The 24,414-nt window shown below is 38.3% G+C and overlaps 1 protein-coding gene across 38 annotated transcripts in view; it reads left to right on the top strand.

The window, feature by feature from the left end:
* PIGN (phosphatidylinositol glycan anchor biosynthesis class N) overlaps positions 1-24,414 on the top strand; it is a 129,879-nt gene that overhangs the window by 56,483 nt on the left and 48,982 nt on the right. For 21 of the 38 annotated variants that reach the window (XR_011138994.1, XR_011138995.1, XR_011138992.1 and 18 more), the window contains 7 exons: positions 13,614-13,692; positions 15,638-15,760; positions 16,459-16,641; positions 20,562-20,698; positions 21,778-21,877; positions 22,000-22,092; positions 23,644-23,735. Coding sequence is in view for 32 of the 38 variants with exons in the window: in XM_068931538.1 (XP_068787639.1) it covers positions 13,614-13,692; positions 15,638-15,760; positions 16,459-16,641; positions 20,562-20,698; positions 21,778-21,877; positions 22,000-22,092; positions 23,644-23,735 (807 nt within the window). In the remaining 6 variants the exon portion in view is untranslated. The remainder of the gene's footprint in view (positions 1-13,613; positions 13,693-15,637; positions 15,761-16,458; positions 16,642-20,561; positions 20,699-21,777; positions 21,878-21,999; positions 22,093-23,643; positions 23,736-24,414) is intronic. The other 17 variants (XR_011138990.1, XM_068931546.1, XM_068931548.1 and 14 more) reach the window with 1 other exon arrangement.

Below are 24,414 nucleotides of genomic sequence, written 5' to 3'. Positions count from 1 at the left end.
GGTCCTTCTAGGACATGTGCATTAAACTAAAAGAATGGCTTAGGTGTGCAAATTGCCTTACAGAAGGTATATATCCTTGCAAGTTGTATGGAGAAAGACTTTCTTTGGTTCCCAGAGATGATATTTATCATCAGCCTAGAAAAGCAGAAGAGGATTCAAACCGCAGACTGTCATGCATTAATACAAATACTCTTCCAGAATGTGCTGTGTTCGGCCAGATGTTAACTGCTTAGTCTTCACAATGTTCTTTGACTCCTAAAAGCTGGCCCGCCTCTGTGAAACTACCAGCGTATCTTGTCCAGCCAGTTACTGATAGTTTGGATGATGCAGTTGAGCACCAGCTTATTTTTAAGCAGATGAGTGGTCCAGCTTGCAGGAACTGAAGGAAAAGTAGTTTTAGACATTACCTGCCTATGCAGCTCTGGCCTGCCCCTCACCTGGAGGCTGCCCTGTGGGAGCAGTGAGCGCAAGCCTGAGCTTCAGCTGCTGCAGTTGATGATCTGCTGTATTAACATAAACCAACCTTCATCAGTTGTCCAAGCTAAATTTGTGAAATTGTGGAGTGATGATAATTGAGCAAAGGCTCAATTATCCCTTCAATTATCAGTCCTCTTCTGCTGACTTTACTGTGATACTGGAGGTAGGTCAGATAGTGTGTGTGTTTTGAGGAGGCGGAGGGTGCGCATTTAAAGTTATCACAAGTAGCTTTGTCAGTGTTAACTCGCAGGTTCGCAGAGTTGCTAGCACATAAGAACGGTGGTGATGTTTTTTTTTTTCTCCAAGTTGAGAATTAGTGAGCACCTTTTGAAGGACTCAAGCTCAAAACGAAGCAGTGTTATTACCCATGTGATCCAGCTTATTGAAAGCTGATAATACAGTGCCACTGATATTACTGCACTGGATAAAATCTTGCAAAAAGAAGCTTGAATATGATTTTATATTAGCACCCTCTTCAAAGAAGGGGAGAAAAAAACCCCAAAGATGAGAAGAAACACTAATTTATATTTCTTCTTCTTCTTCTTTTTTTTTTTTTTGTAAGGATTAAAAGGGTAGAAAATGGTACAATTACTCTACCTTTTTCAGGACAAGATTTAAAAAGTCAAAGCTCTGGGGATAGCTTCTTCCTGCACCTGCAGCAAGAGATCTCTTGGCATGCTGTGCTATGTTTCAGAATAATTAGTAATTGTTATTGGTAGAAAGATTCTATTTCTGCACAACTACACGCTATTTGAGCATGTCAGTCTAGGGTTAATGGAAGGTTTCCCCACATATTTGTGTCAGTCTGTGATTGCCCATGTCTGCTGCTGCAGTTAAGCACGATTCTGTGTTCTCTTTCTTCCTGTTACTACTTTCCTTCTCACTAAGATAACTTCTTCTACCACTGTTCATTGATTTGAATTTTTGTACAAAGCAGTTAAATATCTTTTTTATTTTTCTTAAGAAGTATAAACTTCTGGTGCTTGAAATCTGTAACTTGACGCTCCGAAAGAGTGTGTGCCAGCATAATGCTGTACTCCTCCCTAGTTTATTGGAGGCTAGTGAAGCATAAATCATATCTGTTAAGTGTCTTGGGTCCATCAAGTTTATGTGGAAGTAGAAAATGTAAATATCACAGATCTTATGTATATTTCAGCGTGATGATTACTTAAAAAAATGAACAAAAGTATGCCTATAAGAACTGTCTGTCCAAAAATCTTTAAAGATAGCCTTTAGATGGTGTTATTGAATACATGATATTTAAGTTTGTACAATGGAAATGTAGATTTGAGTTACATAATCTAAAATGTCAGATTGACATGTTCTCTTTTCAGTGAAGTTGATATAATTACTATTAAAGGTGTGTTTAGGGGTGAAAATATGTTCACAGATCGTATGTTCTGTAGAAAGTATAACTCATCAAGAACCTCAGCTTAATTTTTCAGCCAGAAATAATATGCAAAAGTCCATTCCAATATTCTATGGGAAAAATCCTGTTTCTCCAGATTGAATTTTCAAACATTTTATTGCTAGGTAACTAAAAAACTGTTCATGATCTTGAGATGTAATTACTTTAAAAAGTCATCTTTGTATTGTCTGTGGAATCTGTCTCACCTGAAGTGTTAGCTTGTTCGTTACAAGCCTATGTTTGCTACTTATTCACGCAGAACTGGCAACAGAGAGGAAATTTATTGAACAGATGCAAGACTTCCAATTTCCGCAAGGAATTTATTTTCTAGTAGCAGTATGGGTGGTATGGGTAGCACAGTGGGCCGAGGATGACAGTGGCAATTCCAAATGTTCCCTTTCTTACTTGCATCCAAATCAGATCTTTTGTGTGAAATCCAGCTGTCAGGTGTGTCAGGATGAGGAGAATGGATCCGATCACTGTGTTGCGCGATGGAAACTTTGGAAGCGTCTGCTTGGGTGGGTTTGAGGCAGGTTAGAATTGGAGTAGCTGTAGCTATTTATAAGGATGTGTCTGGCTTGTCAGTAAAGCTGTTTTCATTTAGTCAAAGTCCCTTCATCAAGGAACAAATCTGAATAAAAGCATATATGGAGGCTACCTGTGAAGCTGTTGAGTACACATTTTGGAAAGAGCTCAGCTGCAAGTGCCTGCTGATTCTGCCAGGCAAGGTGCTCAGCCTGCTCCCAGGGGGATGAATGCAGAAGAGCAGGAAAGTGTGCCCTGGCTTGTGTGCAAGTTAACTGCGAGGCTGATACTGAATAATTGCTTTGAACGTTTATCTGCAGTGCCAGCTGGATACCTGAAGAGATTTACTGTCTTAAATGAGTTTATTCCCCACTCCTTTCTACTCCCTACCTTTTTTTTACCTTTTATGAAAGGCAAGGTTTCAAAAGTTATTTTCTCAGCAAAATCAGGAGCTTTTCTTAACGGGATTTGAGTCATAGGCACAATGCTTTGACCTTTACATTTAAAAAAGGCAGGCACCAAGATGCCGTGAGCTTTGAAGGAAGAGGGAGAGCGGACAAATCTAAAAATTGCTGACAAGGGAAAACTGATGTCCAAGAAAGTTTGCTATGTTGTTAGAATTCTGACCATTGGATGTGCCCTAAGGCAACTGCAGAGCTGGCACAGCCCGCAGAGGAGTGTGCCAACGGGCCAGATGCTGCTGTTGCCAAAGCAGTCCCAAAGCTGGCATCTCTGGGCTGTGAAAGTAATCCTAAAAGAAGTAGCAGGAGGACTGTTTAGTGAGGTGAGTAGGTGGGTTATCAGTACCATACTGAAATCCTCTTAACCAATTAATGCAATTTGATTATCCCAGCAGGTGCAAGAGATTTAAAATACTAAATCACACAAAAGCACAGGAATGCTTTTTGTATATGCTTGGTATACGCAATTTTTTTTGGAGAAACCTGTGCTTCCAGCTGCTAGGGTTCTTGTTGCCTCACAATAAGATGGAAGGGGCAGTAGTTTAAGAACCACCATATACAAAAACCAGAATGTGACCAGCTGGGTTTTAATCACTGTTTACTTTCCACTAGCAGTGTTTTCTGTTGAATGTCTTGAGCAGTTTATGTCAATAAGAGATTTTTTAGCAGGGAAATAGCTTGAATATATTATACTGTTTTGTATCAAGTTTGTATCTTCTCATATATTAGAAATCCCATAATAGCTCGATGATGCCCTTTTTAAAAAAATAATTTGATTTTTTGGATACTACATGTCAGTCATCCTAAGGCCTCGCTTATTTGCGTGTGTGTGTGTGTACAGTAAAGTTATAACTCTATCACTACAGTTGTATAGAAAGTCACTGAATTTTTAATGACTGCCCGGTGTAAAGCTATTAAATAAAAATGTGCCTGTCCCTCACGATTCCAAAATGTAATTCTTTCCCCTCCTCCACCCTCTAATATGAATTGAGATACAACTGGCTTAAATGTTTGCATGGGCTTGATGCAAGAAAACAGCAGACCATGTAGACAGAGTCTTTCCATGTAATTATGCATCATGTATTTGTTGTGGTGATAGAAAAGAAAATTGTTTTTTCATAACGTGGAGTGTGTCTTTGAAGATGTACAGTAACTTCAAAGAAATGCCATATGCACAAATACTTATTCTTCTTTTTTCTTCCTCTAATGACTGAAGTTGCAGCACTACATTATTCCCTTCTGTCTGATGTTCTTTCATAACTGAAGTAATATTTCTGCAAAACTGACATTTGGAGTAAAATGGAACGAGTGCTTTCTCCCCCATCGTTAAATGGGGGCAGTGCCCCTTAAGGTGTCAGTAAATGTAGCACATCCTTTGAAGCATCATATTCCTGTTTTATTATTGAAATAAGTGGCAGTACCTTTGGTATTTCTGTAATGCATTGCAACAGCAAGCATTAAGGATTGAATGTCAGGAAGAAAGGATGAAGTTGGGAAAAGATAATTCTAAGTGATAACTCTCCCTAGCTCTTATTTTATAGCATAACTTTTTAAAATAGAATCTCAATCCACTTGCCCAAATAGTTTGTGTTTCCAAAGGAAGCTTGATTTAACAGAGGCACTAGTTCATGAGGGAGCATGTTTCAGCCCCTTTCTGCTGTGGTCAAGAACAAAAGACAGCTGCTTCTAGTAACCCTGCTCGGGAACCCCAGGAAGACAGCTTGGTCTCCACTCTGTTATGATGTGGGGATCTTGACATCAGCTTGCTTCTGGGCCAGCTGGTACAAGCAGGTCAGTTGGACACCTTTAGCCTGTTGCTGTAAAGGAGGAAGGCTGGCTGCCCCCCACCCCCCAGGTCCTTGGCTTTAGGAGCCTATTGATACACACATGAACGTAAAGTGGCAATGCAATGCTATAGACATAAAAGGGCTCAGCTGGAAATGGTAGTATGATATTGATAAAAAGGTTAAGCTGATTGAAAATTAGATGAATTACCTCTTAGATGAGGGAAGGAATTAATGTCTGTGCTATAAGGTGCGTGTACCTTGGCAAAAACATCGCACATTCAGTGAAATAAGCTGATATCTGAAGCACTCAGTGAAACACTGATTGGGGAGGATGCAATCTTCTTAGAAATCAGGCATCCTGCTGCTCTCAGATTTCAGCAACACACTTGGAAGCGTTTAGTTTTTACATTAAAAGCTTACTGGCAGTGGCTTTTGCACAGAAGGATTGGACTTAATTGGATTTACTGTCAAGTAGGAAATAGGTAAGGCCTTTAGAAGGAACTAAGAGGCTAATATGTAAGATAAATATATGCAAGTCTAATATTTTCTCTATTTTCTTATATAAATCTCTTTGGTCTTCTCTTGGAAGTTGCAAGAGCCCATGTAATGAGGACATGTGCAGGCAGGTAATGGGGATGAGAAGGGCAAGGGGGGGCAGGTTGCAGTGAGGCAGCCTGCTTCAACCCGCATTTTTGAGACCACGGGGTCCCCCCAGCACGTACTTGCCAACCCACCCAGAGCATGCTGCTCTGGCTCTGTGCCCCAAGTGCAGTTGGTTGGAAAACGGTAACTATGGTATAGATGCTTCGTGTGTAAGATCACGGAGCAGCAGAGGAACTGTGACGCATCGCTACGGGTCCATAACATTGTAGATCTTGGTGCAACTCGGGGTATGGCATAAATCCATCATACACTTCACAGAGGTGAGTCAGGACTTGTTTACAGCATAGGTAGGGCATTACTATTTAGTTAGCATTGGCATGTCCTCTATAATGCTGAAGTAGAGGAGATTTTAAAAATGGTATTTTTGCTTTCCTTCAAGGATCATCATCTTTCCCATTAAACTATTTCCCTTTTCAAGGCTGCTGCATCATGGTCTTCTGACCCTTCAGGCAAAAACAAAACAAAAAAACAACTCTGCTGCTGCTTAGATCCTTGCTTCCAGTTTCTCAGTTGTATTTTTGAAGTGGCCAGAGGGACTGCTGCAGAGCATGGCTTCCTCACTGCTGGTCTCCTCTTGACCGCAGCTCTTGGGGTAGTAGTTTGCATGCAAAACTGGCAGCGTGCAGCCCAGCTCTCCTAATTGTTTCTTTCTATTCAGTGAGTTGGCAGCTGGCGGTTTGCTTGTCTGCTCCTTTTTCTCTTTCCTTTGCTATCCAAAGGATTTGCATATATATCCTAAGGCACTTTGCTGTTGAATACATGAATATGCTGCATCAAGGATGATGATTTGTGGGAAACCGAAAGGCTATTTTAGTTTTTAGGATTTGACAGTCCAGGATTAAACCATTATTGCTCAGACCACTGCAGTTTCATTCCTGTCCTGCAGTTTCTTCCTTTGCACCTCTGTAAATATGAATACAAAAGCCTACGTATACTAGTGAGTTTTCAAAATGTCTGAATGAAGATGCTTTTTGGTATCTATCTTGGATCTCTGTATATTCCTTCCCTCCATTCCATTATGCTTTACAGAATAAAAAAACCCTAAGAACGTAAAATAGGAGTTTCTTATTGCCTTTTCTGTTCTTTTCCTTCAGAATGCCTGATACACGCAGTGGTACCTTCTAATGCTTCTTAAAACAAGCTTACAAGGATAACTAAATACCGACTGACAGCTAGGCTGAGTGTTTTGCACTTAAGAGTAACACAGCATTTAGAAATGAAAACCACAAAAATGTACTCCCCTTTTAGATAACGCAACACTGCAAAACTGGCAATGGAATAGCAGGAGAAGAGGGAGTAGATCAGGCCAGGAAAGGGAATATTGAGAGTCCTGGACTTTAAGAAGCAGTGATGGAGGACTTTGACCCTGTGTTGTAGGTTTATGCGAAGTACCTTTCCTTTAAACAAGCACAAACTCATTGCCATTTTTTTCAATTGTAAACTAGATTTTTCGTTTGTAAATTAGGTGTATCTTGTTTCTGAATTATGAAAATTAAATTTCATAAGACTATGTCAGTTTTGGTACCTTTTCCTGAACGTTTTTTTTTTTTTTAGTGAGAAATTAAAAGGCCATTTAAACAGACAAAGTATCACTAAGTTACCCACTGAATCATTAAATCTCTGAAATTTTACCCTTTGATCAACACTAAAACAAACACAAAGGACTATCTTTGTATCTCATAGTATGTGTTTTTGGTTTCTCTTGGGTAGATTCAGTAAAACAATTCTTTGAGTAGGTACATCTCCTAAAGGGCTACAATGAGCACATTTTAAAAATGGGAAAATCAGCTTCTAAATGACTAAAAATTCATGCAAAGATGTAATTCGGTAAAGTCCATGGAACTGTAGTGCACTAGTTTTTTTTCCCTGATTGCCTCTTGTAGCATCAGGTATTCTGTCCTGTACGGCGAGTTCAATTGAAAGTAAATGTCATGGTTACAGACTTTGATTTTGAAATATTTATTTGGTTCATTTTTCCATGGTTCACTGAATAAACTCATGACTTTGCATCACTTGCCATTCTCATTCTTTATTATGATCTTCTGCTCTTGATGGAGAGGTAGAAGGGCTTTGCATTGCTTATTACATTCCGCTCTTACCTGTGCACCATACCTTTAAAAGAAGTGGTATAATGACAAGGTTATTCTAACCTGTGATTGCACTATCATTAATATCAATTCTCTGCACTCACAGATTGCTTGTTGCTTTGAATGTGATATGGATCAGGAAGAAGCATTCAATCACATTTCTGCCAAGTTAACTACAGTGTGCAAGGCAATATCTGTGCCTTGTTTTCCCCTCACCCACCTGCTGCTTTTTGGGATGCTGTCTGTGTTGCATGGTGGGAATGTTTGAAGGCAGCTCTTGTAGGAGACTGTTTCTGAAGTCTGGCGCTGCTCTGGAAAAAGCTTTCGAAATATGATGGTCCATTACTAGGATATCCATTAGTGATTTCTTCCAGGTTCCAGTCTTCTTCCTAAGAAGAGGGCAAAAATTTGTGACGGCCAGTCTTTTGACAGAAAAGGTTACTGGAATATTTTGAAGGTGACAGTCTGGTGCCTTTTTTGCTGGCAATCAATTTGGAGTTTGAGAGTATGTAGCGAAGCAAGTGGGAAAGTCTTCCCTTTGTGGCATTTGTGAGAAGTTAGCACATACCGAGTCCTAGGGGGTTTATCCAGATGGCCTTCCCCCTTCTTGTTGGGGCTGTCAAGGGATTCCAGAGATGCCTTAGCCTCTAGGTTTTTAAGTTTTGTATCAGCAGGAAGAGTTGTTCTCCCCCCCTTCCCCATACCTCCCCCTGTAAAAAGATAGAAGATCAAAGTCTGCTGAGCAGCTACTGATGATTTACTGCTGTTGCTGCTGGCAGATCTGGGGCAGGGATGTGATCACTGTCTTCTGCAAATCTTGCCACTCCTAAGGGATTGTAGGATGCAGAGTATTTTCTTTTAAGGGAGACAGATAAGAGGGAGTGATAGGGTGTACATGTGTATGAAATGACAATGCTCGGGTGTATGGAGTTTCTGTTGAAGAGATTATTGGGTCCTTCTGCAAGAAATTAAGCTCAAGCATGAGTAGTCTGATTAGTTTTACATACGGTGTTGCGGGGGGGAGAGTTGGAATGAAGCAGCTTAAATACATTTTTTAAATTAACGGTGAGCTGGGTAAAGAACTCAACTCTTTTTCTCCGAACATCGCGTCTGCTGCTTTGTGATGCTTCCTAGATGTTATTTTAAAATCTGGAGCGTTACACATGTTGATTTACTACAGATCCTAAGGGGTTATTTTTTTTAAAGTGTAATTCTGGAAAATTTACTGTACAATGAAATGACTATAAATCATTACCCAAATAACCAGGCATAATAAAATTAACGTATAAGCAGTGGTGGAGCCAGATGTACGTGCAAGATATCTCCTTCTGTTCTAAGATTTTTATTGTGATTTGGCTGTACTGTGCTACCTGTGTTGTTGGAGATGTTAACTTCTGTACAGTGATGATAAATAGGAATCGCTGGCCAAACAGAGGTCCTCTTGAGATTGCTGCAGTAGCTTCACTTCATCACGGTCTTGTTATTAGTGCTGTCAAATGATGTAGTTTATATGAACCGTGAATGATATGTTGGAAAGATTAATTTTGTCAGGTGTACTTATGACAAGGGTAGTTAACATCTCATAAGAGATAGTTTACAAGTGCTTGCACAATTAGCCCAGTTGTTTTATTACATAATTAATTATGTTGTATTCATGGATGAAGCTCCGATTTCTCTATTTGGAACTTGAAAGCTAGTTTTTGATAGCCATCTTGAGAAACAAAGTTGCCCTTCTCCTAGTGCCACCATCATTTCCTGAGAGGAATGTAGTTTTGTTTAGAGTCCCAATATAATTGTGAATGCATGTATGTTATTTAGAATACATGTAACTATAGAGCTCTTGTTTTTTCATTACATTAAATATCTTAGAGCTATGCTTTAGAGTGCACAAGTGACGTATTTCGCAATTACTCTTATTTTTAAAAAGAAAAGAACAGGAGTTAAATCCACTTGCTGCGTTCTCTTTGAATGTATTTGTTAATTAATGGGAGAGAGAACAAAACTTCTTGGATATTCTGTGTTCTAGAAAGACTTTTGATTTCACTGTTCAGTCTTTATTTTGCGTTTGGTGGAACTGGAGTTTGGTGATGGGTAGCTGGGAAGAGCATACATACCCTAAAGTTTTCCGTACACAGTTGAGGACTCTTTAATACTGATCAGTAAATTCTTTTTCTCTACTATTAGTATTAATTGCTTGTAAGCACGTGTTAACCTTGATAATAAATCGACACGCTGCTAGTGCCTCTGGCACGTTGCATACTAAAGCATGTGAAGTAGCTCTAATCAGTTTAAGCTTTTTCTAACGCTGTCTCTTTCAAACGGTGGACAGTGGTTCTAAGACTAGTTCACACTTTAACTTCTCACACTTAAATTTGCATTGTGGTTTTGTTGTTTGGTCACATTCAAAATCAAAACCTATAGACATGTTTCCAGTTTGTATTCTGATGACTGGAAATACGAGGATCTCTGTATCTCATAAACTTTGTCTCTAGATGGCGAAACTCTTACCACGTCTGATAAATTTTGTTGTGTTTTTGCTCTTGAACTTAAATCCTACATGGGTTCAGAAGGTTCAGATTAACCGTAATGCTTAATCATCCTTGAATAGAGGTGATATTTGTTTACTTCATTTTGGGTGGTTCCTTACTGTCTGCTGAAAAGGATGGATTTCCACAAGTTGCTGCTTTATTTTTCCTTCTCCAGAGCCTGACTATCTTTTAGTCTTATGCTATCGTGGAGCCTGTCGATACTGAATGCGTGCGAATGGAGCTGAGTCCAATCATTTTTACAATTGCACTTAATTCTCACTAAATATTCTTGATATCCTCTTCAGTGCTGCTTTAATAAAGAGATCTCTGGGGTTGCGCATCCCTCAGCGCACTGTGTTTCCTGTGTGATTTTTAGCACATAACAATTTCATTTTTAATTTCCCTGCATCTGAATAAACTCCAGATTCAGAGCCTCACTTGTAGGCACAAATTTTGTTTCCTGGCCTGTAAGGGAAATGCCATCCTGTTGTGTCTAGCTGACCTAGGTTGCCTGAGTTCTTTCTCCCTCTCTTTCTTCCCACTTCTGTGATGTTTTTCCCTAGTGACCTGTCGCACACCCCTTTTATATGGCTCCAACCTTATGGTTATTCTGAGTTTACAGGCCATTTGTTCTGGAACATATTCTTGCTGAAATAAGCAGAAATGTGTAAGTTAGGAAAGATTTCAGGACAACTTGGTAGTTTAGTATTGAAAGTGCAGAAATCAAAGTATTCTGTACACATTTCTCTGTCTTTTTATTCTCTACTCTGTACATTCCCCTGGGCTAAGGTCAGAGTCCTGCAGGGTTTCTAGGGTCACCTGTTTTGAAGTTCCTGGTGGCTTGTTTCTTACAGCCAACTTCTGTACATGGCTTAGTCTTGTCTCTTTGCTCTTTCTGTTACCTCTAGCAAGGGGCTCCTTTTTTTTTTTTTTTCCTTTTTTTTTAATCTTTCGTCATCTTTTGTCAGCTTTAGCAAGCGATCAGGGTCCTCAACAGACACTGAACTGCTTATGGGATACTATGTCCATCCCATAACGGAAGGATAATCAACGTAGTTAATAACCCTCCTTTCTAGCCTGTTGCGAGATGCAAAATTTCTCCTATCGCTCTGTGAGAGTTTGCTCGATATGGAGTCAGGAATATCTGACAAGACAATCAAGCCTTGCCTTCAAGATGAAACTTGCATTTTGATACAGGTACATATGAACAGTCCTTAGTTCCTGGTAGAATTCATAAAGTTTGCAAAAACATGATCTGTAGATGATCGTTAAGTTTAGCATCTAGAAAAGTATGCATGTAGAAGTAAGATAAAATAGGTAGTACAATATTAGTCAACTGTTAAAAATTAGCAATGCACTTGCCAGAGTGTCCTCTTTTGACAAAATAATTGTATTCTGTATTTGACTTACTGAAACTTTACTGCTTAAAAACTCAATTTATTCAGTGACGCTGTACCATGTGCAGACATCCCAGGAGCTGACATATAAGAAGGAATAGGTAAAGGCTGTAACTTGTTCATTAATAATAAAATGATTCACTGAGAATAAAAAGATAATTAAAGGCTTTATAGCTAAATGAGTATATGGAAAGTTACGAAGTGAAAGATAAAAATAGGGCTTTTTTAGCGTATTAAATCTTGGCATTGAATATGACAAGGAAAATCGGCAGAAAATGGTACAGGTGTAAAATAATAAAAATGAGACAATGCACATAGGAACATCTTAGACATATCTGAGTCTTAAATAAAGCTGCTTAATATTTATTCTAGATTTTTAAAATCCTTACCTAAAAGCTAAGCTTTGCGTTCTTTTTCCTCCTGTTAATCTTGGCACATGGTGAAAACTCCCACCTTAGTTTGTTTTTTTGCTCCCTTTCCACTGCCAGGGAACTTACCAAAACTTGAGAGATTATGTATTTCTTTAAGGCAATTCTTAGGTCTTGTTAGCCATCCTGAAGAATTGGTTCTGACTTGCAGTGTCATCAGCCTTGGTCCAAATGCACTTCCTATGTGCTTCTCACTCTTGGCCTGCAAAGCCTTAAGGTCAGCTTTCAGAGGGACGTACTGTGAAGGCGCAGAATGAACTAATGTTCTCGCTGATACTTTTCAACCCTTTGTTTTCTGTAATCTTTCTCCCGCACCACCAAGTTGTGATCAGGCACCTATCATCACCTTATCTGCTTTTCCTCCCTCTATTCTTTCTCTGTTACTGAGTGTATGGACTTCCTTGGAATCTCTCTCTCCTTTCCCATTTATAGCTATCTTCTTTAGATGCTCTTCTAGATTCAAGGCAGTGAAACTCTTTTTATGGCTATTTCATTTCCCTTTCTGAAAAGTAAGATAATTGTTGCTTCTACCGCTATCTGATAAGTTTTAGGAGGCTCCTTCACAATACTGCTGTGTTGTGAACTCAGAGCAACATTAACAGCAAAATACGTCAGGGGACTATTAGGAAGAAAAATTCAGAGTGGTCAGGTACAGAAGCCCCCTTATCTATTTCAGGGCTCAAAACATAATACATATATATTGCTGATGGTACCTCAGCTGCTTCTGGGTGGCATGCAGAAGTGGCTTCCAAGTGTTTAGTGTAAGCTGCAAGAGCAATTATTTGCATGCAGTAGTTATATAAGATCAAAAACTATCCTCACGATTCGACTAGGTGACCACACAGGTAACTACTGGTGATTTAAATTATAGGAGTGAGAACTGCAAGACTGGGTCCTGATTTGGCATAGCCAAAAGCATAAAGTTGGGATTTCTGTAAGAGGTATGCGAGGGAGGCATGGACCTGGGATGTCATGTGCTGGGGGTGCTAAGGAAGATGATGCTGTGTGATAGAGGAGTTGAAGGCATGAAGGGAAATTTTTCCTTATGTATATAAATCAGCTAACACGAAGATGTGACCCGTGATGGTTTCTGCCGCTGTGGCTTATAACTTGACCAGAATAAGCCTTGGATCCTCTGCCCTCTTGCAGTCTTTAACTTGAAAAATGATGTAGGGCTTTGCTTCTTCCTCTTTTCTTTGGTCGGGGTCATTTTTTTTTTTTTTTGTGCTAGTGTTTCCTGTAAGAGAAAAATTGTAGAAGTGATTTAGGCTGATGATCAAGCTTATTAAAATCAAAGGGAGTTTTGTCATTGATACCAGTGCGATCAGATAACTGCATTATTCCCTGCTTTGGGGACGCCTTTAAGAGCTTCCTGCGTACTAGGAGACAAGCCATTATTCTTCAAAGAAAAGATTGTTAAGCATCACTTATGGTAAGTGTGGAACCTGAGCAATTAATCCTATGCTGACAGACTTAGAACCTGCTTACAACCATTAGTGAGAAATCAGTTAAATTGCTTAATTCTTGTATGTGCAGTGTTTCTTGTCCAGGGCAGTGATCAATAATAATGCAGAAGTCAGAGAATTTTCACCACTTGTATTAGGTGGGAACACCTACGTAAAGGAAGTATCTCATAATACAAAGATCATGGGATAAATTAGACAGTAGCAATGTTGACTCAGCTGTGAAGATGAACGTAGAGGAATGGATTGCTCCTCTAATGAAGTTCAGAATATTTTGATATGTTTCATTCCAAAGTCATAAATGGACTACAAAGTTAGGTAGGTTTTTCCCCCTCTTCATCTATTCATGAAAAGAAGAAACATCAATATCTCTTTATTTTGTTGTACAGGCCGCTTTCTGATTCTGAACAAATGAATTTTTTAAAGAAAGCAAGACTCTATATTCAGCAGGAAAAGTATGATGAAGCGGTAAGTGTGTTTTTGCTCTCTACCTTCTAGAAATTTTGTATTAGAACTTCCATTATATGTAAATATGTATTGAAATTTGGTTAACTTGAAATGAAATCTGGAAATAAAATTGTCTAACTCTTTTTTTTCTTCCTTCTGATACACATCTCACTTACTAACACAGAATATATGCCTGTTGTAAGTCTCCAAAACTTCACATTCCATGCCATTCGGTTCTAACAATAGAAATTACTTGCTCTATTTTTCGCATACCTCTTAAACTGTTTGCTACTACTCCACAGTAAACTAAGATGCAGTGTATGTATACATTTTGCACTGTAAAAAGAGGTAAATTCAAAGAGAAACTAAGTTATGTAGCTCATGTTCATATTTATCAGGCTGCTCATTCTATGAAAAAAAATGTATGATGTCTTGCCCCTTTGTAGATCCTGCTTTGTTTTGTTCCTCTTACCTGAACCAGCTATTCTTGCTTTCAATTTCACATTTCAGGTTGCCAGAACCTGAGAGCCACATGTAGGAAGAATCATTCTGTACTTTCCGGTTCTTGTATTCTTTTCTAAAGGTTTGCTGCAAGTTACTACCACATATGGTATTTGATGGTCACGGTTCAGCAGCGCTTGTATTCTAATGTTCACAGAAATCATTTGTAAAGCTAACTGATACAAAGAAGTTTCAAATTTTAACAGGTTTAGGCTAGTTCTGACTTTTATGTTAAAAAGTGCATGAAAAAGTTAAATATATACATCTGATCTGGCAAGTGCATGGAAGAATAATTCCATTACGTGCTAGGATTTTACTCTTTTTCTCTAATATGTTTCCCAGGGGAATCAATTACTATTTTCTGCACAGAACAGCTACGTCTATTTTATACCTTATGCCTTTTCATTTACCTCATCCTAAATTGGAAATTGCTCAGTGGAAATCAGTGGATCTGTTTTGGTGTGGGAAGAGTTTTGGGATTTTTTTTGTTTTGTTTTGTTTTCTAAAACTTCTTGGCTGTTACACGTTTACTTGCAGAAAGTATTTTATTCATTTTAGTAGTTGAAGCTGTGATTTTGAGTGCTTTGTTGAGTGTATATAAATTTTACCCGTTGTTCACTGGAGTGTTCTACATTCAGGATCGCTTGTTTGATCACTGACATAGTGGGCTTTGTGCCTGAGCCCTCGTGATCCTCAGCTTACTGTATGGGAAGGCAAAAAGGTTGGTGCGTTACTACCTGTTGGGACATAGAGTTGAGGAGGCAAAGTATCTTCTCTGCAGCTTTTTTCATTGCAAATACACATTCATGTTTGTATCATCAAGAGTGACGTGATCCTGAGTGCATTTGCCCATTGGCAGATTTGTGATTGCTTCAGTAGCTGATGTGCCTTTTCCTGTTGATTGTTGCTGGGAATTTTTTTCCAATTTTATGGCTTAAATAGGACTGCCTGTGTCCTATCAGATTATCAGAAAACTGCAAAGAGATGGTATCAGCATACAGTGATCCATTTATTCTGGGGAACTTGGTGCCGTTCCGAGTATTTTGTGGGTAAGGCCACTTCTCAAAGGATTTTGTCAGTGAGAGACACACATCTTGAAGTAATGTTGGCCTGCTCCTTTACCTCACATCTTATTTGGCTCGGACATATTCACTGAACAGCTTCTACTTTTTTGAAGTGTCATAGCACTTTGTGGGTTTTAGGGAGCAATGGCACGTTATTGATCTGGGTTTGCTCAAATTCAGCTGGGACTGGAAATTAAGTGTTCCAAGAGAAAAGAGCTGCTCCTGGGAGATGGATATCAGATTTCCACTAACTGTGCCTATACTTGAGGTCCATACTGGCTGAATTAACAGAGACAATAATAATAAAAAAGAATAGTGGATACCTGGGCATATATAGGAAGCATCATCATGTATGCTCAACTTCTTGTTACACTTTTATTGGCTCCTATTCTTGTTTTTAGCCAGCGAGTGCTAACAGAGTCCTCTGTGAACAAGTAATACAGCTGAGTTTCCTACCTTTGGAGAAATCGCAAATATCAGCATATCTGTGTTTAAGGAATGACCGTCGCTGCAGGAAAACTATGGTCCTTGTCACGGTGTCTCCGGAATGGTTACTTGATGGGGAGGAAATGCTGGGCTAGGGGGACCTGTGGTTAGACTGAGCCCGTTGCGTCCAAATGATGTGCGTCCCAGGAGCCCAAAGTAGCTCTTTGGGGAGTGAACCCAGTGCTCCAATTCAGTCTCTGAATTTACCTCTAGTGCTTAGGCAAGGTGTTGGAGGTATTGGTACTACCGAAGTGGGATGCATCCATCCCAGGAGGAGATATTTCAGGCTGCAGAAAGCAACCAAATTTCAACCTCATCCTTAATCCTCCTGTCATTTCCGTACGAGCCTTCAGAGGTGCGTAGCTGCTTTGCAGGTCACCCCTGCTGAAACATGTATGGCCAAATGCTCATTGGAAAAACAAGCAGCTTGCTATATAGTTGGTGGCATTCAAGGTGTGCTGTCTGTGTCACTTCCACGATCTGATGCCCTTCCTGGCCACTGCTGTGTTGGTGGCAAAAGAGCCAAGTGATGGTTGAAAGCATATCCCGTGGGAGCCCAAAGCAGCATAGTGCTTATGCTAGTAGCAGCTGGTGGCCGAACTGCTCTACTTGAATGCACAGAGAACGCACGTGCCAAGAATGGCAAAGTTGCCTGAACTCCAGTTACTGTCAAATTTGTTTGTGGAGTGGAGCTTGCAGTATTCTAAACTCACTTGTGTGTTTTGTCTGTCTCTAGGTATCTTTGTGCAAAACCCTGATTAACCTTGCTCTGGAAGGCCTATCTTACTACCATACTTACGACAGATTGTTCCTGGGCCTGAGTATTGCAATGAGTTTTGTGGGCTGGACAGCTTATGTGATTTTGGTGATTATCAAGACCCATACCAATCTGACCAAAACTGTCCAGAGTAGTGACAAGGTAAGTAAGAAGTATGCAGTGATATGGCTATCAATTTTTCAGCATTATATGTACACATAGTCTCTTGGTGGGGGAGGGTGAGTTGCACATCTTCAGCTGCCTGGTTCTTTTGACTTCGTGTGGAAATTGGTGAGCTGTGAAGCTTGCAGGACTAGAGCGGCTAGAATAGTGTCACTCTTTCCTGCATTAATTTGGATCATCATTCCCAAGCAGTGCAAATCTGGATATGCAATACTGTCTTCAAGTGGGTACCATGCATTGCAAGGGATAAATGTTGAACAATAGAGTTTGGATTGGAGTCAAACCATGATTTGTACAACAAAAATACGGGTAGCTTCAAGCTCTCATGACCTTCCCTCCCAGCTCTTATCTGAGGAATTTCCTTTCTCACAATTTCTTCCTTCCCACACCTGCAGCACTGTTATTTCTCCATGTCCTTTTACGTCTTGCCAAATATTAATGCAAATGTAACATAGTGATTTAAAAACTATTAGAGGGTCTATCTTTAAGCGGAAGTCAATTTTTGAAATTAATTGTGGTACAGTTGGCACTCTGCTGTAAGAACGACCGTTTGGAAGAACGGGTGTTACTAATGTAGCTTCTGTTTTGATTGGCCTTTATTATAAGGCCAGCGAGTGTTTGCATGGAAATTCTTTTGTTTCTATCCTCTGTGGCAATCTAAAATCAGCCTTCTGAACCTGAGCAGTTCCATCATGGCATTTTTAAAACGTATAACATATTCTAATGGAAAGGTGAACTGTGGTTTCACAGATCAGCTTTCTCTCTTGCTTCTTGTGATTTGCAGAGTGCAGCAGAAGACATCAAAGATGAAGGAAGCTCTTTTTGATAAGATTATTATGGTTTGATTTTATCACAAAGTAGAAAATCCTAGGAAATTCATTTTTCTTTCAAACATTCATCCAAAAAAGAGAGATACCTCAGAACTGTGAACAGGAGAAAAGCTAGCATTTCACTAGAGGAGGATTAAAGCCTTAAGGGGGGGGGGGGGAAACCGACCCAAACTTCAAGAATTTGTTTTAGAATAAAAGGAGTTGTTTCATTAGATACTGTAAATGAGAATGAGCATTCACTTAGCATCTTTACTACCTTCAGTAAATTACTCTGAAAAAATTCCTATCGTGCTATCTTGAGGTTTTTACTGCTGGATGAAATGAGATATTCTTGGCCTTTAATGAAAATGATCAAACAAAATTGAAATAGAAAAATATTCAGAAGTGCTACTCTCCGTGACTTAAGTTTTCTTTCATCAAATAACTCAAAAGAAATAATCCAAGATGCTTATTACATTAGATATGAACAAAATGATTATAAGAAATAGACTGAGTATTGGGCATATTAATAACAACGTTAAGCAGAAACCTTGTATTTTTGATCAAACAAGAAGCAGCAAAAACATTATATTTTTAATCAACGTCAGGTTTTCATTTCTAAAATAATTGGTTATATACCTCTTTTTTTCTTTCTATTGAAGAAAATTTTTATGCCTGATGGTGATAGAAGAAAGTGAGATTTCTTATGTTCTTTGTCTAAAATTTTCTCTTTTCCCAGTTGTAGTAACAGGCCTTTTTCTGTAGAAGCCATTTTATTTTTAGTGCTCCTAAATACTTAGGAAGTCGTAGTGTGAGACTAATGCTTCTGATATGGAAATTATTTGGTTTATAGCTAATATTGAAGCTGCTTAAAGAATTTTTCTGTGAAATTAATCTACCATTAAAAAATAGCCTTCTGCAAAGCACAGCCTTATAAAATCTGGTAGCAGCCTTTGAATAATGAAAATGCATATCCTGTACATGTCATCTACAAAAGTTTTTGGCTTCTTGTAGGGCTTATGAAAAAACTTTTTATTCTTTTAAAGTAATATGTTGTTTCAGTTAGTGAGAAGCCCAACCTTTTAATCTATTTTTAAACATTAACAGAAAATGCGAATCTGGTTCCCATCTTCAATGCATGGCCAATTATTGGATTCTATATTATTTATATCTCTATATGGAATAAAATGTTGATTGTATATGTTTACTCATTCTATGACAGATTATATTGTGTGCATATAATATCTACACATATTAATTCTGCCTGTATGTCAGCAAATGTAAAATTTAAAACTAATAGAACAAAATTGCATTAGGTCAGCTTTCAATATGACATATTTTGTCTTACTTTAATGGCATATCTTACCAGAAATTCTATTCTAAAAGTCATTTAGAACTTATACTTGCTGTCATTTTAGATCAAGGCAGTTTTATATCAATTACAGTGTGGGGAAGGGGGGAGGGAACAGAAAAAGTAATAACCTATCTATGTGAACTGCTAATTGAGTGTCTGCCATCTCAGCTTATACAACATAGTTGCATATTTGTCAAATTAACTCCTTCAAAGAAACAGAAGTACCATACAGAAGAAAACAGCTTCTTCAGTCATTAAATACACAATACACTGAAGACTTCTCAGTTACTGCGGCTGCCTTTGCTGTATCAGGTTGCAATACATAAAGATAAAAATGTTTATTTAAAATTTGTACATAATCTTCCCTCACTAGTGACACTTGAATACCCAAACGTTCCTAAATTAAACGTGGTTCAATGGTCAGGTAAAAGGCAGATGGAGAATGGCTGTTTAATGTTCCCTTTTGTGCAAATGAGATATTACTGTTAACTGATGCCATATGAAGGATTAGCCTCTCTGTTTGAAAGCATCCATTTTAAAAATTTCATGTCTCTTTTTGATATTGTTCTTTACAGCTCACAGTTTGAGATCATGTTTGCGTTAGTACATAGTAGGAAGAATGTTCTAATCTCACGAAGTCTTACACTTCTTTAGAGAAGCCCAAACCTGGCTTTGGAGGTTAGGATTAAATATAATAACTGGGCTAGTTTTGCGTGGGAACCTTTTCTCTGTACTACACTCTACTCTAGTCCTCTGTTGCATATTAAAATTGTAGGTTTTTTGAGCAACGTTATCTCTCTTCTGTGTCTCTAGCACAGTTTGACACCTTTTGAACTATAGCAGGTCTTAATAATGCAAGCATTTACAAAATCAGTGTCAGCAAACCAGTGCAAATGTGGAATTCCTTCATGAGTTAAGAAATCTCTCACACACACAAAACTTTCAATTTGTGGCAAATTGAAATCAGGACTGATTTAGCTTAATCCACTTGGCTGGAAACTGTGGTGGGATCAGGAGCAGCTGCAGAAACATTTAGCTGTGGGTGGTTGGTGGCAAGCTTGCTTCAGGAGCATGGGTTGGGCAGGACAGCGCCTGGCCAAATGGCTTGGTTGGCTGGTTGTCGTACAGCAGCGCAGGCAAGTGAGAGTGTCTGCTGTCCCAAGAAAAATTTTTAAAATCTGTCCCTAAATCCTGAAAAACTTGGTTTATTCCATAGGAATTAATGGGCTATATTTTAATTTAATTATTTCTCTTATAAATGGCTCAAGCAGCAGGAGGAAAAATGTGCTAATGGAATTTTCATTAAACATTTGGACCGTAATGTTATAAACTTGAATTCAGGAAGTTACACTCCAGGTCTATACTTAGTATCTAAATTTAAAAGAATCCTTTTTTCACAAGACTTCTAGCACCTTGACTTCCACCGGATTTCGAGTATCTGTTGAAAATAAGTCATGATGCATGTGAGGAGCTTCCAGATTGTGCAAGTGCGCTTCGCTTGTGTAGTTTGCTGTAGGACCTATGGCAGAGACTTATTTAGAATTAGATTTTTAAATTCTACCATTAGTTTTTGCCTCTATCTGGAAACAATGCATTCACATATGCAAGACAAGTTGAGTGGCTGTGTTAGAACAGATTTTACTTTACTGTATAATGAACAAGTGGAAGATAATGTGTGTAGTTTAAGCTATTTTACTGCTGTTTCAGGAATGTTTGTCTAACCATTTGTTTTTCAGGAATCTACTGTTCTCTTGTACGGTTTTGCATTTGTTGGAATGATAATAGCTTTTTTCCTGTTGATTCAAACTTGTCCTTGGACATATTACATATACTGTCTATTGCCAGTGCCAGTATGGTATGCAGTTGTGAAAGAGTAAGTAAAGACTACAAGTTTTACAAAGGATGTTTTATAAAGCCACGTCTATGTTTCCTTTTGTTGACAATTAAATTATTCCCAGGGAGTGGGAGAAAAATTGTTATATGTAATTTTATTAAACTTACTGAAAGGTTTTCTGAGACATTCTGGTCCACTCTGGTTTATATTTCATTTGGTGTATAGAGCAGTTTCCAAACTGACTGCCATAGCTGCCAATTCTAGAAAATATCTTTTCTATTAGGAGAAGTTAATTTATGTCTTTCCAAGACAAAGTGTTTTTAGTACTTTGGTTATCGTAGCAAAAAGGGTGCTAAAAGCTTAGGCAAATACTTGTAGCAGCTGACTTTTTTTTTTTTTTTTTTTGTAAAATTGTTCCCTTCCTTGAGTAATTTTAAAATAGTCTGATCCTGCAAAGTGTCAAGTCTTCTGAACTCCACGTACTTCTGGAGAACACGCAGCAGTCGTGATCAGGATTGTGCTGTGGTAGTGAAACAAACATGTCTTGCTTGATTCTACTTTAACCTGGAGAAACGTTCCAAATCCGAAAACATTTGGTACTTTCTGATTGCCATTGCTTATCTAATCTATTGGCAATTCTGTAGATAGTAAATAGGTATTATTCAGAGAAAATGAGACCAACTGCAGTTAAATAATGAGCTGCCTCATAAAGCACTGAAAAAGCTAACCAGGAGGTGTTTTTCTTCTGAATGTTTCATCAGTTATGATGGACATTAAACACAGCATAACCAAAAGCGTTCATAACCTCAGAGACAAATTGGATGAAGAGTAATCTGAGGCTTGTCCAAATATTAGGGAAGATGAGCCAAAAATGGGAGGAAAAAACCCTGAAGGGTTTTACAGCAGTGTGGTGAGTGTGTTCTTGTTGGTGGGGTTTTTTCTCCTCCACATAAAACCAGGCAAAAGCGGCCTCAAGCAATCACCTAGTCTGTTTCCTACCTCAGCCAGGATCAGCAATACCTAAATAATTGCCCGTGCTCTGACCGTTCTAAGATAAAATCCTGTCCTATTTTTGTGTTGCTAAAATACTAATTATCTTGTGCCATTGTTTTAAACAGACTTCATGTTATTCAAGACCTTGCTGCAAATCTCTTGTCACTTCCCATTGGTCAGTCTATGGGATTCCTATTGGTTTGTGTACTGGGAGTTGAAATACTGGTAAGTATTTTATTAATATGTTTTAACAGAGTATTACATTGCTTGCATTTATCCATTTGAGGAATTTTAAGTCTTATTAGCATGTTTATTTTGTTATTCTGTTGGATTTATTTTTTTATTAGGTTTTCAGCTTTTTCTACCGCTCTACGCTTACTGTTGGTCTTCTTGTCTTTGCTGGCTGGCCGGTGATCACACAGCTGTGGGTTCAGGCAAAGGTACTGTGTTGCTCTGCTAAGAAAAAGATATTTTTGAATGACTGACTGCTGATTGTGTGTTAGGACGTTAGGATTGAAGTCCTTCAGAACGCAGCTTCTGATTCTTAGTCATGCTCTTGTTCTGTTCTGTCTGATGAGCAGCACGTAGCAAGGCAAGAGGATGCATCATGGTCTGGATTGATCAGTTTTATACAAGACAAGTGGTGAGACTGCTTAAGAATAAAATCTGCTGATTTGATTGACATTTTGATGGACAGCTGTCATGGATTGTAGTCAACAGTGCATTTGAGCAAGACTGATCCTTATCCAACAGGCTAGTGTTCTTCTAAAATCCAGTGTCTTGGCTAGACTTGTCATGCTTCTGTCCTCATTTCAGGATAGCTATCAGTTTTTTGTTGTTAATATTTGGTGACATCATAACTAGAAAATACTTGGATTAAAATCTATGAAATACATGTCATTTATCAAGTTGTCACAGTGACAAAGATGTTGACATCCATGATTGGTGAAAATGCCGCCATTTAATAGATATGATCATTTATTGGAAAAAAAAATGTTTGAAGATAACTGAAAAATGGTTGTCACATCTTTATTGTCTTTAATCACGTGGCACGCGTTGTTCCTCAGAGGCAGCTTGCCGTAGCAGCTCTTTTTCCCAGGAAAAACTGCACTTTGGTAGGTATAGATGTGAAGTGGCACAACCTGTAATATATGAGATAGTTGTTTTATTAGTTTATTCAAACTTCTACTATTTCATAAGATGCCTAAAACCTAGCATTCTAGGGTAAAATTAACATTTCAATTAAAAAAAAAAATTGGAGTCAAATTGCTAAGCCTTGCTCTGCAAGAACTGTTGAGATGAAGGTTTATATTTACTTATTTCCCTATATTTATTGCATTTGATTAATCAAGGATCTTGTTCTTGTCTAAAACTAGGTAGAAGAAATTTTGTGACACTGAACATTTATTTTCAGAAAGTAGAATCGGACTTGAGCTTGAGAATTTTAAGCAATGTAGCTCATGAAGTCTTTATTTAGAATGGGATACTTGGATTTTTTTTTCCCTTGTAGCAGAGAGAATTTAGGAAATTAGTTAGATGATTACTATGGTTAAAACAAATAGCCTTCAGATTCAAAGACTGGAAAATGTTACTGTATTAGCGGAGAATAGTTGATTTGTTAGCTGCAGCAGACTTCTGAGGAGATTACAGTTTTATTCCTTTCTTCTTAGGGTTACTCATCAGCTCTCTGGTGATTGCAATGTGTGTGAAGGCCATGTTGGGAGAAAGTGCTTTTAAGTACAAGCTTAGCTTTAATTCTCATTGTCTCTGATAGGATTTTGACATCTGTTTTAAATGAGATTATTTTCTGTATTAAACGGAAGTGCTGTAATACACATGAACTTGTGTCCTTTTTTTCAGTTAATTTGATTTTTGATAGATGCAGGCATTTTTGTCTGTGGGAGATGCTAGTAGCTGTTGGTAGTTCTGTGCAGACAAGTATCTATTCACGTGACCTCCAATGTGATCATTGTTTCTTTCTTTCTTTTTAGACAACAGTATTGATCTGGATTCTTCTATGCGTGCTTCTGGCAATATTTCCTTTAATGCCTGTTGTAGGAAGAGAACCGAACATTCCTCTAGTGTAAGCATCTCATCATGTTCTCTAAACTTTTTCTTTCCCTCTTTAATAGTCACAATTTTAGGCTGAGTTTTGATATATGTGAGGAATTGTATTACTGAAAGCTGACTGAGACAGATATTGAAATTCAGAACTTAAATAGCATGATTACAGAGACCTCAGTTATTCACTAATGTGAATGAGAATGGACTTCTAATTTTCTAGCAGTACTTCAAAGAAAGCCACATCCATTTGCTCTTTGCGTTATTCTGTAATTTCTTGTGGATGGAAACATTTCTCACAGTATAAAAATTTGCAAATCGTACATGAAAATAAAAGTCATTGTTAAAGGAGGATTTTCACTGGATGCAAGCGTGGTAAATAGCACTGACATATGTGAATAAGAACATTTATTCAAAAGCAATTTACTTTGACAGCATCTTTCTGAATCCCTCCCCCATCTAATTTTGAATAATTTGTCTTTGAATAACACTCTAACTAATGAGTTATTCAGGGAAGTGAGTGAATAGGATAGGAAGAACTCCCTTCCTCCTTGTCTCCTTTGTGTCTTGTCCTTCTACTTTTGCTTCTCTTTTCTACATTCTCTCTCCTATCTGGTGTTGCTTTTCTGATTGTTTGAAAGTTGATTTGTCTTGTTTTCTAGTGTACCTTCATCACCTGTCCCTTTCCTATTGTGAGTTAG

This window comes from Struthio camelus, chromosome 2, assembly GCF_040807025.1.
Source record: "Struthio camelus isolate bStrCam1 chromosome 2, bStrCam1.hap1, whole genome shotgun sequence".
Lineage (NCBI taxonomy): Eukaryota > Metazoa > Chordata > Aves > Struthioniformes > Struthionidae > Struthio > Struthio camelus.
Note: the sequence above shows the minus strand (reverse complement) of the source record. Positions and strands in the feature narration are given on the sequence as shown.